This window comes from Phyllobates terribilis, unplaced genomic scaffold (genome assembly GCF_046119375.1).
Source record: "Phyllobates terribilis strain yellow unplaced genomic scaffold, ASM4611937v1 Scaffold_1__5_contigs__length_1240528914, whole genome shotgun sequence".
NCBI classification, from domain to species: domain Eukaryota; kingdom Metazoa; phylum Chordata; class Amphibia; order Anura; family Dendrobatidae; genus Phyllobates; species Phyllobates terribilis.
The window spans coordinates 280874351-280896206 of record NW_027362761.1 but is presented as its reverse complement, the minus strand read 5'-3'; the positions used below and the strand labels follow the sequence as shown (position 1 = coordinate 280896206).

Here is a 21856-nt window from a genome sequence, read left to right as displayed (position 1 = left end):
CAGTAATTTTCAGGGACCCACGCTTGTAGAAGGCGGAGACAACACCGGGAGAAATAGTGGCAGCTGGGGACCGAGTATGGACATGAGGCACGAGGTTGTGAAAAGTTTCCGCCTCCATGAGCCTAAAAAGCCACATTTCAAGTGAAAACAGCTTTAGAGGACTTCCTGGGAGAAATTACAGCTGGAGTAGATATGGTTTCCAAGTCCTTTCACCAAGCTAAAGAATATGGTTGTGGTGAAATACAACTCAGCAAAAAAAGCTGTGGACTGGCTCCGTACCGTCCCTAGCCACATTCACTTGACCACGTGTTTGTGGGTAGGCGGCCCTTCCCACTAAGTTCACTGGGGAGGGCACGGGTAATGTTGCGGGACCCATGCTTGTGGAAGGCGGAGACGACTCCGGGAGAAATAGTGGCGGCTGGGGACCAAGTATTGACACCTGGCCACCACCGGCATGAGGTTGTGAAAAGCTTCCACCACCACGAGCCTAAAAGGCCACATTTCAAGTGCAAGCAGCTGCCAGAAATCTGGCAGCTTAGTATTGCGGCCTGTGGTTAAGTGAGTGCGTGACTGGCTGCATACTTGCGCTTGCATTCCAAGTAACAGAAAACTAAGCAGATGGTGGTCTCTATCATCATCATGGCCTCACCTCGGCACTATGAACTCTCCTGAAGGAGAAGCCAGGGCCTACCGGAGGAGTCTCCGGTTCTCTGGTGGGCCCGTCCAACCCTGACAAGAAGCAGCCCTGGCTAAGAAAAGTGTGGGGGAAGGTTCCCGGACACTCTATGGCTGCTGCTTTATTCATTTGGATCGGACATGCTTATGCCTGTTATTTCTCAAATCGCATTGCAGATCAGGTCATTGCCCAACTCTGTAGTCATAAAATTAAATGCGCAAAGAAAGATGTTTGTGTGTCAAAGCACCACTGACAAGTGCGAGCTGATGATGGACGTGCTGCCATTTCTTCTGTAACAAGCTGCATTAGAGGACTTCCTGGGAGAAATGACACCCAGAGTAGATACGGTTTCCCTCTATGCCAGTCCTTTCACCGAGCTAAAGAATATGGCTGTGGTGAAATACAACTTTCAGCAAAAAAAGCTGTGGACTGGCTCCATACCATCCCTGGACACATTCACTTGACCACGTGTTTGTGGTTAGGAGGTCCTTCCCAGTAAGTTCACTGGGGAGGGCACGGGTAATGTTGTGGGACCCGTGCTCGTGGAAGGCGGAGACAACACCCGGACAAATAGTGGCGGCTGGGAACCGAGTATGGATACCAGGTCGCTGCCACCATAAGATTGTGGACAGCTTCCACCTCCACGAGCATAAAAGGCCACATTTCGTGGGTGGGTTTTTGGCTGCATACTTGCGCTTGCATTCCAAGGAATGGGGTAGGGACAACTGAATGCTGCACTGGGCAAGGACGTGGACGGTGATTGTTGCAAATCTGCAATGACAGGTGCATGGTGGGAGGCATCTTCGCATGCGCCAAGGATCACTTATGATGGGCACACTTTTAGGCGGTGACCTGGGAGTCAGAGATGCTTCCAGAGGTCTTCTCCAATCTCCATGCTGTTCCCATGTCTTTTCAGCACTGTATGCATGTGTCTGATGATGTGTCACACACCACATGGCCAGATAAGGTTGTAAAATGTTAAAATGACATTTCCCAGTGAATGCATTTGTCTTGGTTGAAAGCAATACAAAAGTACAAAAATGTATCCAAAACGCTATGTGTGAACATAGCCCAAGGTGTGGAGGAGTATTTTTGGTTTTGGTTATTTATTCTGCCTTATATAGAAGTCATTACCCTGGAAAGGGTGTTCCTTAACATACTACCCTGGAAAATCTATTTTGGATTAGTTTTTGTATGTTTTATTGTGAGTCCATAAAAGTTGCGTAATACCTCTGACAATGTTGTTGACAGCAGTGACCTGGGAGTCAGAAATGCTTCCAGGGGTCTTCCCCATGCTGTTCCCATGTCATTTGAGCACTGTTCCCATCGATTTGGGCAATTTTTAGGCCCTCTGCAGACCGCCGGGGGGAGCCGCCTGAAAAATACTCGAGTTTCCCATAGACTTACATTGGACTTGTTGCTTGGGTCGAGCACCCGAGTATTCCAATTTGCTCGACCCGAGCAACGAGTACCCGGGCATTTTATTGCTCGCTCATCACTACTTATCATGTCTAATTTTTAGACAAGACAATGTAAACTTTTTGCAGCCTAAAAATATGCCAGATAGTGATTTGTGCTGTTTGATAAATAGGATGCATCTTTATACTGTTTAGTCTATGTTTATCACAACTATTAGTTTAATTTGTGCGATATTTTAGTGCAATTTAGATGCATGGTGTCACTTTTCAGAACCCACAAATTTTACAGAAAGCCACACACTTTTCCCTTAAGCCTAATCCTTGTGTGACTCACAAAATGTGTCTAAGACACATAAAGTATTTGAAAGTAATAGTGGCTCACATGCTTTTACAGTCCCTGTATAGTTGTACATGCTGAACATTTAGTATATAATAGAATTGTAAAATAGTGCACATCAATACAAACTTTTTAAAAAACTATAACACTATATTAATATTGGAGCATCAAATGAAAGGTGTGCAAATCGTTACAATATTGCCCACGCCTGTTACTTGCCACAGGTAAGTTTGAACGAGCATCACATGCTTGAAGCAAAGTTGTTTACCTACAATTTTGAAAAGATGGCAACAATTTTGTCAGGCCTAATTTTGAGGTTTTGTGTGAAATTATGTACAATTTGCCTTTTTTTCAGTTTTTTTTGTGTTGTTCCAATCCATACAAAGGAAATAAACATGTGTATAACAAAACATGTGTAATTGCAATCATTTTCTGGGAGAAATACTTTTCTGGAACAATTTCAAGAGCGCCAACACTTTCGGCCATGACTGTAGTTACCAGTTGTATCATCAAGGTGCAAGTCCTTAAGGGACACATTTGTTTTAACTGTATATGTTAATACTTACAGCTGGATATCGAGGAATATCCTTCTGTCATCGCCCACATGGATTCGCCATATACAGTCTTCTCCCTCTGTATATAAATCAGGCCAGTTTGGTGACAATATAACCCCTGCAGGGGTAGACAGCTCACCACCACACATTGCTGGGCAGAGGAAAGGATAACAGTAAGCTATATAAATATGAAAGGGATGCATACCTGTATATGGCATAATGCCCCCCAATTGTAAATTATACGATTATTACATGTCACAGTAGTTCATCATCTATGCAAAACCAGCTCTAGGCTACAGGCATTTTCTATTAATTATTAACATCACTGGTGTGAATAATAAAGAGACATTTTAAATGCAAGATGAATAAGGTTTTGAACTTGAGTTTTAAAAATGAAGGTAAATATATATATATACAAAGGAGAAAAGTGTTATATTGGAGACCACGCATCAATCACTGCTTCATCTGGAGGAACCTTAAGAGTGTAGGTGAGTCCTAAACCAAGGACACAGGGTGGCAGTTACTTTTCTGTATCAGCACATTCTGATATATCAGAAATATCAAGTTAGGTTCTCTAGCACTGCTCCCTCTAAGATGTACGCTCTGCTAGCAAATTGAGTTAAAAATCACAAAATCTGGAGACAAGTACAACTACAAAGGGATTGTTAACCTCACTAGAATGTTATTTGAACTTTTTTTTTTTTTTTGCTGGGGCGGGACGTACAGCTTAAAGGCAACATTGCTCTTTAGTGATATTTATTATATATACAATTTGGTTGCTTAAGGAAATTAACTCTAAAAAATCACCAAAAAAGGTCCCTGCTTTTATAGTATCAAGACTTAATTATTAGGTTGATTTCAATAATCTTTAAGAGGGTTGTCTGGGTTTGGGACAAAAGTCTGCAATCACTGTATGTGACTTCAGACTGCTGAATCGTGACAGTGTACATTCTGTGCGTTGTCGCCATTCCCTTGTATTCACGGAGTGAGCAGCATGTATGTGATTTGTGTACTTGCGGTCCCGTGCCGACTAGACACGTTCGGCTTCTTACAATAGTAGAGAATTGAGAAAAGTGGAATGAGTCAAGTTAGCACATGACCGGAAGTAGGCAAACTGCATACATTTGGTCACGTGGCTGTCTACTCACACCAGGAATATTGGGAAATCGTGACAGTCGATAATCTGTAGTCACATAGAAAGACTGCAGACTTTTTTCCCAAGCCTCGACAACCACTTTAACATTTGATGGGGGTCCAGCACCTAGCACTTTCACTAATCACCTTAAAACTGCGGTTGCAGTGGTCGGATATAAGCAATGTATGGGGCAGAACATGTAGCACTTTATCTCCCATTCTGCTGCCGGAGCAGTTTTCAGTTGATTGGTGGGGTTGTCAGGTGTCAGATCCCACCAATCTCATTTTGTTTACTTATACTGTGGATAAGTCAGTAGTAATTAAGTCCTTGACAAACACTTTAAATTAGTTTTATCGTTTGTGACCTTATTGGCATATTCATGGGACTGCTGGAACCCACAACTATGTCAAGAAAGGGGCCCTATCATTCACCGCTTGAGAAAGTTGCAAGTCTCTCACTCTTTTGTATGGTAGTTCCGAAAATTGCCATAAATGCCCCAGATAAGAATTGCCATAAATGCCCCAGATGGAAATTACATTTTGTCACCAGCTTTTACAATTACAACTTGCAATTTGTGAGCAAACTTCTGTTAGATACTGATCCTCATTTTAGTTTTGGAGTTTTAGTTCAAGGTCAACTTTTAGATTAAGTTGATATCTATAGGGCAGCATGGGGCTCAGTGGTTGGTACTGTTGCTTTGCAGCGCTTGGTTCTGGGATCCATATCCCACCAAGGACAACATTTGAAAGGAGTTTGTATGTTCTCCCCGTGTTTGCGTGGGTTTCCTCGGGGTTCTTCGGTTTCCTCCCACATTCCAAAGAGCTACTGATAGGGAATCTAGATTGTGAGCCCCAATGGGGACAGTGCCGATAATGTCTGTAAAGCACTGTGGAATATATTGGTGCTATATATGTAAGTAGAATAAATACATTTGTATACAATATTACAAAGACCTCTTAGACCAAATGAGGCTGGTGCACTTACTTTGAAAATGGACATCAGAACAGCTGTATAATTGTGATAACAAGATATATTCTCAAATAGGCTAATACAGCCAGTCTGGCATCAGCCTCTTCATGTGAAATTTGTAAAATTAGATATGAGTATTCTTTCAGAAATATTTAGCGCTCTTTCTTATATTCAGTCTATAATATGTGATCCTTCACTTTACATGACATTAGTTTTAGTTTACATGCATTGTGTGCCAAAATACCCAGTGGACTTGATTTTTTATATGATTACTGTACATACATTATGACTGGATTACAATAATCTACCGCCCAGTTTGGGTCATATGGCTATCTTACCTCTACAAAGGGGTTCTGTGTCATTCCAGTAGGGGTCCTTCATATTAATACACTCTATGATAGCTGGTCCTTGTTCCAGAGAATGACCGGGGTCACATGAAAACTCCACCACGGTTCCCATACTGTATGTCGGGTCTGTTGTTGTGAAGTTACCATTCTGTATATATGGTTCATAGCAGTGTCCTCTTTCAAAGGCTTAACAAGTGGATGGAAAACAAATAGTTAAACAATTACTGTCATTTATTATGATGGAAGGTAACCAACAATGACTCTGGGCAACATAGTGATTATTCTTTTTAGCCTCATGACATTTACTGGGGTGTAGAAAACCACTTTCTTGTCATAGATTGGCTGCCATAGAACTAACACTAAATGGACTTTGTCCTTTATTGTACAAATATTTATAATAAAACATATTTTTATCCGTTTTTATAAATCCTTTAAATGGTGATAACATCACAGCCTGATTTTTTTCATCTCTCCGCAAGATGTCCTTAATCTCTTCTTAAGAAGGTCCTGGCACTGGCAATAACTTGCTCAGATTGTTCTTAGTAACATTGATGTTCATCAGTTTTTTAATACTTCACATGAGTAGCAGGGGTTTGCAAGATTAACGCCGATTGTTCTCAGAATGGAAGAAATACATTGCCATTTATTAATATTCTATGTAAAAATTGGCCTGTGTCAGCATGTGTTACCACTTCCATTATTCTTGTGATAATTCATTACATTATAATGGGAGGCATTACACCCAGTGATATTACATCAAAGGTACAGTAATAGTAAAGAGTTATGATTAATGCATGCCATCTGCTCAGAAATACAACAATATTACAAGGGCTTGTCTATTACTATTGACAGTGCGCATTTAAACATAATCTGACAACAGAGCCCCCAATGTATCCCCCCAGGGCCCATAAGTGTCTTTGTAATTACCTTCTGTTGCCGTTTCTGCCTGTGAGCGTCACTATCGGTGGCCACTCACAGGTATCACGTGACCCGCCACTGACGTCACGACAAGTGAGGCGTGACATCAGTGACGCGGTCCCAGTGGTGGCTGCTGGGTTGTGGGCGGGGTTTCCCCGCTTGTCACACCCAGTAACCACCATGTGCTTTCCCGGTGAATGAGGAGAGGGAAAGCGCGTGGTGGATTCCAGGTGTGACGTGTTGGGTAACTCCACCCACAACCCAGCATCCACTGGTGGAAAGCAGAAGACAGAGACCCCCGGCTGCATCCGGAATTATGACGTGACATCAGCGGATATCAGAGCCGGCTGCAGCCGGGGGTCACGTGATGCCTGTGAGTAAGGCAGTAACCTCAACAGAAGGTAATTACAAAGACCCTTATGGGCCCCTGGGGGATACATTGTGGGGGGAATAATAAGTAGTGGACAACCCGTTTAAGCTGCCCAAACCACAGGCAGCATGAATCAGACAACGGCTGCACGATTACAGCCAGGCTTGTGTTACTCTCAAAGATAAACATGAACAAAATTTGAAGAGCCGGCCCAGAACTATTTGTAAGTTCTGACTATTCCGAGGCAAGTATCTGGCCAAATTCTCAGCACTCCAGTCTATATTCTAAGGAGCCAAAGAGAGTCTTCTGCTGTGTACAGAGCCCATTTGTAGACAGCATCTTCTAGTTAAAGGGGTTGTCTGGGACTTTTTTTTTACTCTGTACCTAAAAACTATCAGGCAGGTAGTTTCTAATAGAGGCTACTACCTGCCTGTTCTACCAACCACTCCTGCCGGCGATTCAGCTGCTTCAAGCCAAAGAGCAGCTCTTTTTCTTCAGGGCTGTTCTTTAGATGGGGTATGACTGCCTATGCCAGGCTGATTGACAGCCGGCTCCCCACAGTTGGGTAGTGGGGAGCCGGCTGTCAATCAGTATGATGTCAGCAGACAAGCCCTGTCAACAGAGCAGAACAGAATCGAAGCCACTGCTCTGTCGATGTGTCAACAGCGGAAGCCACTGAATGGCCGGCAGGAGCGTTCTATGACCGCTCTGTGCCATCAGAGATTGGCACCAGGTACAACCGGCACATAGCTAGCACTTACCTGACTGTTAGTTCTTAGGCCTGTAGTAAAAAAAATTAAATAGTCCTGGATACCCCTTTAAGCCTAGAATGTTGTATAGTCAAGTTCCAATATATTGCAAAGTTGCACAATTGTTCATACAATACAGCTATTTGCCTTAACTTGTCGAAATGGTAAACTTGTGCTGTACTCATGGCAAAGAGAAAAGTTTGATGTTGTCACTTGATTTTGTTGACATTTGTTTGTACTGATACATTTAGCAAACATTGTATTTTGATATATTTTGGCAAATAATCAGACTTCTGCCACACTCATGTACGCAGCTGTATCCACTTCTCAGCTGAAAGCACAAATAGCAAACAAACATCTAATAATAAGGAATTGAAAGCTGCAGAACCTTTCATTATATAATGACTGTGATTATTTGCAGAAAAATGGAAAACCATTTTATGTTTTGAAGAAATATTTCAGATTTGCCATACTATCTGGGCAATTCATTATCAAAAGTAGTTTAGTACTTTTCCTATGAGGGTGAAAATTGGTGACTGTGGCGTGCTTTCATGCCAAGCATAAGTGGGGAAAGTCCAGGTGAAGCACATGGTTTTATATGTCTCACCTGAATCTGCTCACAATAAACCATGAGCAGTTTGGCCACCTGCTTCTTTGTTCATCGCAGCCACCATGTGTGAACCCAGTCTAATGATGCTCCAATTGGAAATAATGAAGCAGTACACATTTCCCTGAAGGTTTGCAGTGCTTTGCTGCATTGGTTCCATAACCTAGAACTTTCATATTGAAATATATTTACAGTTTTTGAATCAGTGTTTTTTGGCTTCTCGCTTTTCTTAGAACCATTTAATGGCTGTGACTAGAATAAACAAAAATCATAAATTCACCAAAGACATCATACATTTCTGCAGCCTTCATGCAAGATTATAAATTGTGATTTCTATTTATATGCAAGTACAGAAATGGACATAATTGATGGAGTGGTCCTTTACTACCATCAAGTTTCTTATTCCATGAAGTTTACACTGTGTTCCAAATTATTATGCAAAAAGTGTTTAGGAGTGATAAGGGAAGAATTTGTTTGTTTGTCAGTTAAACTCATTGATGGTGATGTGTGTCAGGGCTCTTTATATCACTGTAAGCAATTGCAGACACCTGTGCTAATTAGTTTGGCAGGTGTGTCCAATGAAAGGCAAGACTACTTAAGAAGGCTGTCCCACATTATTAAGCAGCCTACATTTTCTGCCAAAATGGGAAAGAAAAAGGATGTGTCGGCTGCTGAGAAGCAACAAATTGTGGAGTGTTTAGGTCAAGGCATGACTACAATCAACATTGCCAAGACACTTCATCGTGATCATCGCACAATCAAGAAGTATGTAGCTGATTCACAGTACACACGTGTGTGTGCTGATAAGGGAAAATTGAGGACTCTTTCCTACAGGCAATTACGTCAGGTTAAAAGAGCAGCAGCAAAAAAGCCTTGTCATAGCAGCAGACAAGTTTTTGAAGCTGCTGGTGCCTCCAACGTCCCCCGAACAACAAGATGCAGGGTCCTTCAGAGGTTTGCAGCTGTGCATAAGCCATCCTGTCGACCTCCTCTATCCACTGCACACAAGCAGAAATGGCTCCAGTGGGCCAAACAATACATGAAGACTGAGTTCAAAACTGTTTTGTTCACCGATGAGTGCCGTGCAACGCTCGATGGTCCAGATGGATGGAGTGGAGGATGGCTGGTTGATGGACACCCCATGCAAACACAGCTACGGCGCCAACAAGGAGGAGGTGGAGTAATGTTTTGGGCTGGAATCATGGGGAGAGAGATTGTCGGCCCCTTTAGGATCCCTGAAGGGGTAAAGATGAACTCCATAATGTATGTTGAGTTTCTCAAACAGCACTTCCTGCCATGGTTCAAGAAGAAGAACCGTGCATTCCGCAGCAAGATCATTTTCATGCATGATAATGCACCGTCTCATGCTGCACATAACACATCTGCATCTCTGGCTGCTATGGGCATAAAAGGGGAAAAACTTATGGTGTGGTCCCCATGCTCCCCTGGCCTCAACCCCATTGAGAACCTATGGACCATCATCAAAAGGAGTGTCTATGATGGCGGGAGGCAGTTCACATCTAAGCAACAGCTCTGGGAGGGTATTCTGTCCTCATGCAAAACAATTGAAGCAGAAACCATCCAAAACCTGACAAATTCAATGGACGAGAGAGTTCAGAAGCTCCTTTCGAACAAGGGGTCCTATGTGTAAATGTAACATCACCTAGAATAAAGTTTTGAGTTGAAAACTGTTTGATTTCAGTTTGTAATAACCTGCTAATGCTTATAATTTCAAAAATGACCATTTTTTTGTTCTTTATTAAAATGAAAAGGTTGAAAACTCTGCTGTGCATAATAATTTGGAACATGCATTTTGAGTGCAGTTTGAGTGTTTTATTTTTTTAAAAATATACTGTTATCATAGGCAGTTTGTACAAAAACCTTTCAATTGTACTCTAATAGTTATTTGACTGGAAAATTACAAGGACTGCAATTCATATAGGTAATTTGGGAAAATCTGAGAAAATATTATTTGCATAATAATTTGGAACACAGTGTAATGTTCAATTTGTTCAATATAATGCAGTCTTTCAATCCATGGTAGTAAATGTTAGGGGGTCCGCGATGCAGCAACCGACCCCAGGGTCCACGATGCAGCCTAGAGGACTGCTGCCGAACACTTCCCGGGTGGAAAGGCTAACGACAACTAAAAGATAAACCCTTCCGTGTTAACTACACACCGGACAGGGTATAGCGGTACGCTCTATCTCCGTTTACTTCACAGAGGAGAGAGCGACCGGTGACGCACCTAACAAATATCTTAGCCCTTTGTGTTAACACACACGGAAGGGTAAGACGGTACGCATAATCTCCAAGAACCGCAGGAAGACGTGCGTCCGTGGGAACAGCAGTAGCCCTGTCTTTGATACAGGCGCTACGCTATGGGGATTGGCGCTAAAGCGGTTCACACAATCTCCAAGAACCGCAGGGAGACGTGTGACCGGACTATGAGCAGTAGCCCTGTCTTCGGTACAGGCGCTACGCTATAGGAGACGGCGCTAGCGTGCGGGTGATTCCCGCCGGGTATTCGAGCACTCAGCCTGAGCAAACCCGCTCTATATAGCTCACAGGCGGTTGGGGGTGTAAGGCGAACCCCCTGGATAGAGCCAGTCAGCGAGGCAAAGCTACCTGCCTACTAAAGCTATGGCTCTTTGAGCCCAGAGTAAGCGTGCACACCACAAACAGCTATCTCAAATGATCTGAGCGCGCCGCCATGTTTGTGGGCGGGCCTTTTAAAGATTAAGCCCTGCCCCACTGTTGCACCATTGGTGACGACTCCCGTGACCAATCAGGCGGTGCCAGGTCACCGAGTCAGGTGGGTGCCAACCCACCAATCATGATCCGCCAGGTCACGGACATGCTCAGTGCGGCAAATCCTGGACTTAGATTCTGCAAGCCCTGTCGCCCTCTGTAACCCAGGCTTAACATTGCTAGGCACAACTACCTGGGAGAAAAACAGTGCTTGTGGATCAGCTAGGCGTTGGGGCTGATGGTGATGCTGAACAGCTTCAGCCCTGGCTGGACTGAAATGGGAGACCACAGAAGGTCTTGGACCCATTTCGAATCCAGCACCAGACCGACGCCTAACATTTTCCCCCTCCATTTGACGCTCATTTTCCTCTATGAGCCGGGGGGCAAGGATGTGGTCCAACGGGTCACAGAGAGGACCCAAGATACAGTGACCCCTCCGGTGTACAGGGCACCCTCTTTTAGGACGGAAAGCAGTGACAACTGGTTCTCTATGCGTAAGATCCCTCATGGGTGACAGAGAGGAAGGACCCGCCGGTCTCTGGCGAAAAGATTTATCTCTCGCACAGACGGGACACGCGAGAACAAAGTCCTTGACGTCCTGGCACCACCGGGGACACCAATAGGACCGTAGAAGGGACTTAGTGGTACGTTTGACCCCCAGGTGAGCTCCGGACTTAGGGGCATGAGCCCAGGAGAGCACCATACTCCGTAGATTAGGGGAAACAAACGTCCTCCCCGACGGAACCGGGTTGGAGGACACTGCAGCCACTCTCTCCTCCTGAGAATTCTCCGCGACATAGTCTGACAAGGGCCGGGTCCTAGAAACCGACAAGGAATCTGTACCGGATGTCGCAATGATAGGAGGATCAGAGACTACCCTCTGGGTGACTTTGCCCAAACACTGAGATGCACAATTCTCACTCCATGAAGAAATTCTCCCCGAATTCCAGTTAATGTGTGGAGAATGACAACGTAACCAGGGGAGACCCAACAACACCTAGTCTAATCCACCGGGAATAATAAGAAAAGAAATAACCTCCCGGTGGCCCTCAGGAAATGACATGGTGAGAGGGATCGACCGATGAGTGATTTGCACATCCAGGAGTGACCCATTGGTAACACTAATCTTCATTGGGCTAGAGAGTGGCTCAGTAGAGATGGCATGTCTCTGGGCAAATGTAGAAGATAGAAAATTACCCTCAGCACCAGAGTCCACCTACGCCTTGGCAGTAACTGCAGATTTACCGAAGGACAAGGTCACCTTATAAGATAGTTTGGAGGAAGAGAACCCAGAATTTAATGTGCCCCCACCAACGGTGGTAAGCCCTACTCGTTTTACCGGCTGCTTGGAGCCCTTATTTGCGGGGTGCTCTGAGAGATGTGCAGAACGGGAACGAGAGGGACTAGACTCAGTACGGGATACATCCATAGCCTCAGGCTCCGGGTCGGAGGTCTTGGATTTCGGTCTAAAGACGCCTGGTGCCAACAGGTACTGGGGACTGCCAACCTCTATCTATAACCTGTGTTCTGCATGACGTAAGTATATACGGTCAGCGAGAGATATTAACTCCTCCAGGGTGGTTGGAATCTCTCTGGTAGATAAGGCATCTTTAATATGCCCAGCCAGACCCTTCCAGAACACCGGGATAAGCGACTGCTCAGACCAATCCAGTTCAGCCGCTAAGGTTCTGAACTGGACGGCATAGTGACTGGCGGTGGCCGAACCCTGGACCAACACAAGGAGCTTAAGAGCCGTATCATGCGTGACCTGAGGACCCAGGAAAACACTCTTTAGGGTCTTAAGAAAGAGACCCGCATTTACTACCACCGGGTTGTTCCGCTCCCATAGAGGAGTAGCCCACTCCAGAGCCCTGTGAGAAAGCAATGAGATGATATATCCCACTTTGGCTCTTTCGGAGGGGAACCGTGCCTCCATCATCTCCATGTGAATGGAACATACATTAATAAAACCCCTGCAAAGTTTACTATCCCCAGAAAATGTATCCGGGAGAGCAAACCGGGGTAATGGGGCACTTGCAGTGGTTGCAGTATTCGCCGCAGCCGAGTTGATAATATTGGCTGCTAAAGTTGCCGCCTGGGACGCTACTGCAGTGATATCAACAGCCGGAGCAGTTTGTTCCAGAGTTCTAAGTCTGGACTCCAGTTGCTGTACGTAACGCTGCAGTTGCTGGTTGTCAGCCATGTTCAGCAAGACCCTGGCACTCAGATACTGTTAGGGGGAGCGGTTGCAGACAACTTTAATGGAAAGCAACCGACCCCGGGGTCCGCGATGCAGCCTAGAGGACTGCTGCCGAACACTTCCCGGGTGGAAAGGCAAACGACAACTAAAAGATAAACCCTTCCGTGTTAACTACACACCGGACAGGGTATAGCGGTACGCTCTATCTCCGTTTACTGCACAGAGGAGAGAGCGACCGGCGACGCACCTAAAAAATATCTTAGCCCTTTGTGTTAACGCACACGGAAAGGTAAGACGGTACGCACAATCTCCAAGAACCGCAGGAAGACGTGCGTCCGTGGGAACAGCAGTAGCCCTGTCTTTGATACAGGCGCTACGCTATGGGGATTGGCGCTAAAGCGGTTCACACAATCTCCAAGAACCGCAGGGAGATGTGTGACCGGACTATGAGCTGTAGCCCTGTCTTCGGTACAGGTGCTACGCTATAGGAGACGGCGCTAGCGTGCGGTTGATTCCCGCCGGGTATTTGAGCACTCAGCCGGCGTGCTACCGGACTGAGAAAACCCGCTCTATATAGCTCACAGGCGGCTCGGGGTGTAAGGCGAACCCCCTGGATAGAGCCAGTCAGCGAGGCAAAGCTACCTGCCTACTAAAGCTATGGCTCTTTGAGCCCGGCCTGCCTAGCTAAAGCTATGGCTCTTTGAGCCCAGAGTAAGCGTGCACACCACAAACAGCTATCTCAAATGATCTGAGCGCGCCGCCATGTTTGTGGGCGGGCCTTTAAAGATTAAGCCCTGCCCCACTGTCGCACCGTTGGTGACGACTCCCGTGACCAATCAGGCGGTGCCAGGTCACCGGGTCAGGTGGGTGCCAACCCACCAATCATGATCCGCCAGGTCACGGTCATGATCCGCCAGGTCACGGACATGCTCAGTGCGGCAAATCCTGGACTTAGATTCTGCAAGCCCTGTCTCCCTCTGTAACCCAGGCTTAACATTGCTAGGCACAACTACCTGGGAGACAAACAGTACTTGCGGACCAGCTAGGCGTTGGGGCTGACGGCGATGCTGAGCAGCATCACCCCTGGCTGGACTGAAGCCCACAGAAGGTCTTGGACCCATTTCAAATCCAGCACCAGACCGATGCCTAACAGTAAATCTGATATGCAGAAGTTGGAAACAAAATCAATTATTTGCAAGTGTATAATGCCGGTCATCAATATAACACTTACTGTTACTTTTTATCCAACTCATCTAATTACTGTAACCATATTCTTTTATGCACTTTACATCCAATTATTAGTTACTTTAAAGTAACTTGCATTTGGTTTCAAGAAAAAAGGTTATAAAATGTACTAATATGATTTTTGTATCAAGACATGGTTCTCATGATCTCAAGATCATCAAATAGGAGGATCAATGATTTCTTGCACAGGATGAAGATGTGTCCTCTGAATCTAATGATCATACTAGTGAAGAATTGCTAGTTACAGTTTACAGGACATTTATCAGAAATTTCTCCTTTTTGAAGACCCCAATCAAATGTCACAGTTCTATCCATGTTTTTTACAGATAGAACATGTACTCATTATAGTCTATAGGGCTGTTCACACATCCATGTAACAAAAATGTGTCCCTTCTTGATTTGATGTGCAAATTGTCTCTCCAGAGAGGGAACAGACTTGAACTCTACTGCCACCTATTGGAAATAGCAATCCGAAAGGCAATATTGACACTTTAACAAGCCTTGTCACATCACTTAGGATAATAAAAGCCAAACCAGAATCTCAATTTGCAGACACGTGTTTTGGGGTGTTGCCCCTCCTCAGTACAAAGTATGAGATCTGATTTGGCAGTATGAGAGGCCTAGAGACTCTGACTGGGGACTAAGGGGTAATTTTTCTCCTTATGGAAAGTGGCATGCCGGACATGATTCTTGATTTGAGTAGTAGATCAAGCTTTCCAATACATCCTAGCTGCATACATGTGCTGACTGTTTTATTTGACTTTGAGAAGCTTGAGACACCTTCATCATTTGAATGTTTTGTATATGAGAAAAACTAATGAAACACTGATGGTAAACACTAACACACTGACCAAATACAGATGAAAATCCAATACAGCACACTGATGAAAATTGGTCCTTTTTATCTCATCCAACAAAAAGTTTTCTAAATGAGGTCCTTTGGGGTTATTCCAAGAATCACATTATTTTTCACAAAGCACAGTAAATGCATACTTAATATTAATATAGAGACTAAGTCCCAAATAAAGTTCATTTCTTGTACCTTTGTGTCTTTTTTTAATTTTTATTTGCCCCTTGGTGCATCCAGCTTTACATAGCAGAAGGGCAGTCTTATTTTTATCTGCTAAAACTACATTTACAAGCAGCACTGGCTTCTTCTCAATGTTGCACACCCCTCCTCCGTTCCTGTGTGCAAGCCTCACCTTTTTGAGTTATCATCAAACTAATCTAAGTGTAGAATACACTGTGCACTACAATCTCCTTTGAAGTACCCAGCCTGACTGATTTTATCTATTGCCATTTACATCAATATAGCTACAGTATGGTTTTCATCATTAGCTGGTTCTAGCAAAGCTCAACTGCCATGTCTGCCTCCACAATGGCAGTGCATAGTCTCATTTGTTTTCTTCTTCAGACAGATAAGTAATGCAAAACTAAAAATGCTGCTGTGTTGATGCATAGAGCAGAAGAAAATCCTTTGCTATATGCATCAACAGAGCAGCATTTGTACTTTCACATCACTGAACTCTAAGGAGCAGGCAATAAACATAGCTTAACTAATTTACTCCTTTACAAAGAGATTCATAAGAGATTCATACTGCACTATATCTCTCCTCTTAACCCCCCGGTATACAGCCCAACTTACAGTATATCTTTCCTTTCTGTCCCATCTATATTCAGCCCATTCTGCAGTATATCTCTCTTCTCTGTCCCCTGTATGTGCAGCCCATCTTAGTTATAGTTATCAGGCACATTGCTTTTTGTTGGTATGAACTCCCACAGCATAATAAAGGAGGCTTGGCCCCTTTCTGTGACTTCATCCCGAACAGTTGAAGCTCCCTTCTAGACACAGCACTGCTATGCTGGTAGGATGACAAATGAGAAAGACTGTACTGCGCAGAATCAGCCAGGCCCTAAGGAAAACAGGACGGTTCTAATGGCAACTGAAGGGTAAATAGAGCATGGAGGGGCATCCTTATCGAGATAATATGTGCAAAACGGGGCAGATTTAAAACAGCTTTATATTGGCACAAATAAATATATGTGTACATTAGTATATGACCACATTGTGATGTTAGGAATTCACCTTTAACAAGCAATCAACACGACCAAGATTGATATATAGCCTCTGGAAGTGAACAATGAAATAAAACAATAAAACAGATCTAGAAAACCATGAGAATTTGATTTACAAAGAATATTAGCACAATGCCTAAGCTAGCAGGGTAGAAAAGTGGTGAATTTTTTTTTACAGAAATGTGCACAATTGGCACAATTCTGAAGCCATTGCTATATTTCTCAAATCACAACACATTTGTCTGAAAATGTAGTGCCAGAGTAGACCTGGCCATCCTGAGTACATGATAACAAGAAATTAATAGTAAATATATACAGTGAAGGAAATAATTATTTGATCCCTTGCGGTTTTTGTAAGTTTGCCCACTGACAAAGACATGAACAGTCTATAATTTTAAGGGTAGGATAATTTTAACATTGAGAGATAGAATATCCCAAAAAATTCAAGAAAATCACATTGTATAAATTTGATAAATGTATTTGCATTTTGCAGTGAGAAATAAGTATTTGATCCCTCTGGCAAACAACACTTAATACTTGGTGGCAAAACCCTTGTTGGTAAGCACAGCAGTCAGACGTTTTTTGTACTTGATGATGAGGGTTGCGCACATGTCAGGAGGAATTTTGGTCCAATCCTCTTTGCAGATCATCTCTAAATCATTAAGATTTTGAGGCTGTCGCTTGGCAACTTGGAGCTTCAACTCCCTCCATAAGTTTTCTATGGGATTAATGTCTGGAGACTGGCTAGGCCACTCAATGACCTTAATGTGCTTCTTTTTGAGCATTTCCTTTGTTGCCTTGGCTGTATGTTTTGAGTCATTGTCTTGGTGGAAGACCCAGCCACGACCCATCTTCAATGCTCTTACTGAGGGAAGGAGGTTGTTGGCCAAAATCTCGCGATACATGACCCCATCCATCTTCCCTTCAGTATGGTGCAGTCATCATGTCCCCTTTGCAGAAAAGCACCTCCAAAGTATAATGTTTCCCCCACCATGCTTCATGGGATGATGTTCTTAGGGTTGTACTCATCCTTCTTCTTCCTCCAAACACGGTGTGTTGAGTTAATGCCAAAGATCTACATTTTTGTCTCATCTGACCACAGTACCTTCTCCCAATAACTCACGGAATCATCCAGGTGTTCATTGGCAAGCTTCAGACGGGCCTGCACATGTGCCTTCTTGAGCAGGGGGACCTTGCAGGCACTGCAGGATTTTAAACCTTTAAGGCGTAATGTGTTACCAATGGTTTTTTTGGTGACTGTGGTCCCAGCTGCCTTGAGATCACTAACAAGTTCCCCCCGTGTAGTTTTAGGCTGAACTCTCACCTTCCTCATGATCAAGGATACCCCACGAGGTGAGATTTTGCATGGTGCCCCAGATCGATGTCGAATGACAGTCATTTTGTATTTCTTCCATTTTCTTACTATTGCACCAACAGTTGTCTCCTTCTCACCCAGCGTCTTACTTATGATTTTGTAGCCCAATCCAGCTTTGTGCAGGTCTATGATCTTGTTCCTGACATCCTTAGAAAGCTATTTGGTCTTGCCCAAGTTGTACAGGTTAGAGTCTGACTGATTAATTGAGCCTGTGGACAGGAGTCTTTTATACAGGTGACTATGTAAGACAGCTGTCTTTAATGCAGGTAAAGAGTTGATTAGGAGCATCTAACTGGTCTGTAGGAGCCAGAAATCATAATGGTTTGCAGGGGATCAAATACTTATTTCTCACTGAAAAATGCAAAAAAATATATCTAATTTATACAATGTGATTTTCTTGATTTTTTGGGGGATATTCTGTCTCTCAATGTTAAAATTAACCTACCCTTAAAATTATAGACTGGTCATGTCTTTGTCAGTGGGCAAACTTACAAAAACAGCAAGGGATCAAATAATTATTTCCTTCACTGTACCTTTTCTGTATTGATAGAAAGTGGTTGCTTTACTTTGCATTTTGTTAATTGATAACAATTAAAGCATTCTTACTTTGGAGCATTTTTCCACATAAACCGAATACTTTGCACATTACTTGCTTATATTATATATGTATATAAATTTAGTATATAGTATAAGCGATCAGACGATCGCAGGTTCAAGTCCCCGAAGGGTGCTAAAAGATAAAAAAAAAGGATTACAAAGTCATAAATATCCAATAATGGCATCAATGAAAACATCAGCTTGCCGTGCAAAAAACAAGCCCTAAACAGCTACAAAGCTGAAAATATTGCTTGTCTCTAAAAATGGTGATTTTTTTTTTTTTTTACCACTTCAATAAAAAAAAACTTTACAAGTTTGGTGTCACTGTAATCATGCAAACCTGGAGAAAAAATTAAAAAGGCAGAAAAGAAATATAAGGCTTGACAAAGGATCATGCAAGTCTGAAATATGTTGCCTGGGAGCGCAGTAGATATTTATTTTCTACTTTTTAAATTTTTGTGCTGTTGTATCCAACCATTTTTTGTGCCTTTTATACTACTGGATCAATGAAGCAAATCTTTTAAGAAGATGTGAGTGCCGGCTATCGTTTGGACTGTTGCTGTTACTGGAGTATTTTGACGTGTACCTGGACAGGTGAGCTTATTGCTCCTTTTTCACATTTTGTAAATGAAGGTGCATAACAAGTAAACCACATAATGAGCCTGTGCTCATTTTTGCATTGTGTTTTCCATTTATAACAGAACTAGCTATTGAACCTGTTCTACGCCCGGGTGGTGAGCATTTTTATTGGTATATGGTCTCTCATGCTGGTATGTGCTGCCCCCCTCCTGGTATTTGTGCTGCCCCCATCCTGTCCCCATCATCCTATCCTGGTATGCATGGCACCCCTCATCCCCATCCTGGTATGCATGGCACCCGTCATCCCCAATCCTGGTATGCATGGCTCCCTCATGCCCAATCCTGGTATGCATGGCACCCCTCATCCTCAATCCTGGTATGCATGGCTCCCTCATCCCCAATCCTGGTATGCATGGCACCACTCATCCCCAATCCTGGTATGCATGGCACCCCTCATCCCCAATCCTGGTATGCATGGCACCCCTCATCCCCAATCCTGGTATGCATGGCTCCCTCATCCCCAATCCTGGTATGCATGGCTCCCTCATCCCCAATCCTGGTATGCATGATACCCCTCATCCCCAATCCTGGTATGCATGGCACCCCTCATCCTTATCCTGGTATGCATGGTACCCCTCATCCCTATTCTGGTATGCATGATACCCCTCATCCTGGTATGCATGGCACCCCATCCCTCATCCTGGTATGCATGGTACCCCGCATTCGTATCCTGGTATGTATGGTACCCCTTATCCCTATTCTGGCATGCATGGCACCCCCCACCCCCCAATCCTGGTATGCAATGTCCCCTCACCCTCCAATCCTGGTATGCATGGTCCCCTCACCCCCCAATCCTGGTATGCATGGTCCCCTCACCCCCCCAATCCTGGTATGCATGGGCCCCTCATCCCCCAATAATGGTATGGGTGGTACCCCTCATCCTGGTATGCATATTCCCCTTACCCCCAATCTTGGTATGTGTGGTACCCCTCACCCCCCAATCCCTGTATGCATGGTCCCCTCACCCACCAATCCTGGTGTGTGTGGTACCCCTCACCCCCCAATCCTGGTATGCATGGTCCCCTCACCCCCCAATCCTGGTATGTGTGGTACCCCTCATCCCAAATCCTGGTATGCATGGTCCCCTCACCCTCCAATCCTTATATGTGTGGTACCCCTCACCCCCCAATCCTGGCATGCATGGTCCCCTCACCCCCCAATCCTGGTATGCATGGTCCCTTCACCCCCCCAATCCTGGTATGTGTGGTACCCCTCACCCCCAATCCTTGTATGCATGGTCCCCTCACCCACCAATCCTGGTATGTGTGGTCCCCTCACCCTCCAATCCTGGTATGCATGGTCCCCTCACCCCCCAATCCTGGTATGCATGGTCCCCTCACCCCCCAATCCTGGTATGCATGGGCCCCTCATTCCCCAATAATGGTATGTGTGGTACCCCTCATGCTGGTATGCATGGTCCCCTTACCCCCAATCCTGGTATGTGTGGTACCCCTCACCCCCCAATCCTTGAATGCATGGTCCCCTCACCCCCCAATCCTGGTATGTGTGGTACCCCTCACCCCCCAATCCTGGTATGCATGGTACCCCTCATCCCAAATCCTGGTATGCATGGTCCCTTCACCCCCCAATCCTGGTATGTGTGGTACCCCTCACCCCCCAATCCTTGTATGCATGGTCCCCTCACCCACCAATCCTGGTATGTGTGGTACCCCTCACCCCCCAATCCTGGTATGCATGGTCACCTCACCCCCAATCCTGGTATGTGTGGTACTCCTCACCCTCCAATCCTGGAATGCATAGTCCCCTCACCCCCAAATCCTGGTATGCATGGTCCCCTCACCCCCCATTCCTGGTATGCATGGTCCCCTCACCCCCCAATCCTGGTATGCATGATCCCCTCACCTCACAATCCTGGTATGCATGGTCCCCTCTCCCCACAATCCTGGTATGTGTGGCCCCCTCACCCTCCAATCCTGGTATGTGTGGCCCCCTCACCCTCCAATCCTGGTATGTGTGGCCCCCTCACCACCCAATCCTGGTATGTGTGGCCCCCTCACCACCCAATCCTGGTATATGTGGCCCCCTCATCCCTTTCACACTGTACACACATACAAAAAAAGAAACAATTATATTCACCTTTCTTCTCTGTGCCCCAGCGCTGCTGCGTCCTGTTCTGCCGGAGGCCAGGGGAGGAGTGCGGCGCTGGAGCACCGCGCTGTCTGGTGCCATTTTACTGAAGACACACACTGTAAAGGTGTCTTCAGTAAAATGGCGCCGGATAGCGCTATGCGCATGCGCCTATCCGACGCCTCAGTCCTGCCCCGGTCTCCGGCGAAGAGAGGCGCCACGGCAATGCTCCTCCCGGTCAGGTAAGTATGTAAGTATGGCGCCGGAGATCGCGGTATGCGTTCAGTGCCTATGCATACCACGATCTCTGGCGCCATACACACTCCTCTTACCTGTAACGGCTGAATGCGTGATTCTGTCTGGAGCCAGACTGCGCGTCGCGCATATGCAGTCTATCGAGGCTTCAGACAGAGACACGCATCCCCGGTTATATTATGGATGTTGTTGCATGACAGGTTGTGCCTAATGGATTCCTTAGACTTAGGCCTCTTTCACACGTCAGTGTTTCCAGTACGTGTGGTGACAGTTTCCACACGTACTGGAGACATTGACACATGTAGACCCATTCAAATCAATGGGTCTGTGCACATGTCAGTGTGTTTCCACGGACCGTGTGTCCATGTGATCCACAAGTAGACATGTCCGTTTTTGACCGGCAGCACGGATCACATGGACCCATTAATGTCAATGGGTCCATGTAATCAGGTACCGCAAACTGATGCCATCCGTGTGATACGTACCAGCGCTTGGAAATCAGTGGTGCAGTTAGTGCTGTTCCCAAGCGCTGGGTGCTGAACGCTGCTCT

At 45.0% G+C, this 21856-nt stretch overlaps 1 protein-coding gene across 1 annotated transcript in view; it reads right to left on the bottom strand.

The window, feature by feature from the left end:
* Positions 1-21856, bottom strand: part of SEZ6L (seizure related 6 homolog like) — a 779891-nt gene that overhangs the window by 108570 nt on the left and 649465 nt on the right. Inside the window, exons 9-10 of the mRNA XM_073672981.1 lie at positions 5428-5622; positions 2998-3136 (exon numbers count right to left, since the gene is read on the bottom strand). Of these exons, the coding sequence (XP_073529082.1) occupies positions 2998-3136; positions 5428-5622 (334 nt within the window). The remainder of the gene's footprint in view (positions 1-2997; positions 3137-5427; positions 5623-21856) is intronic.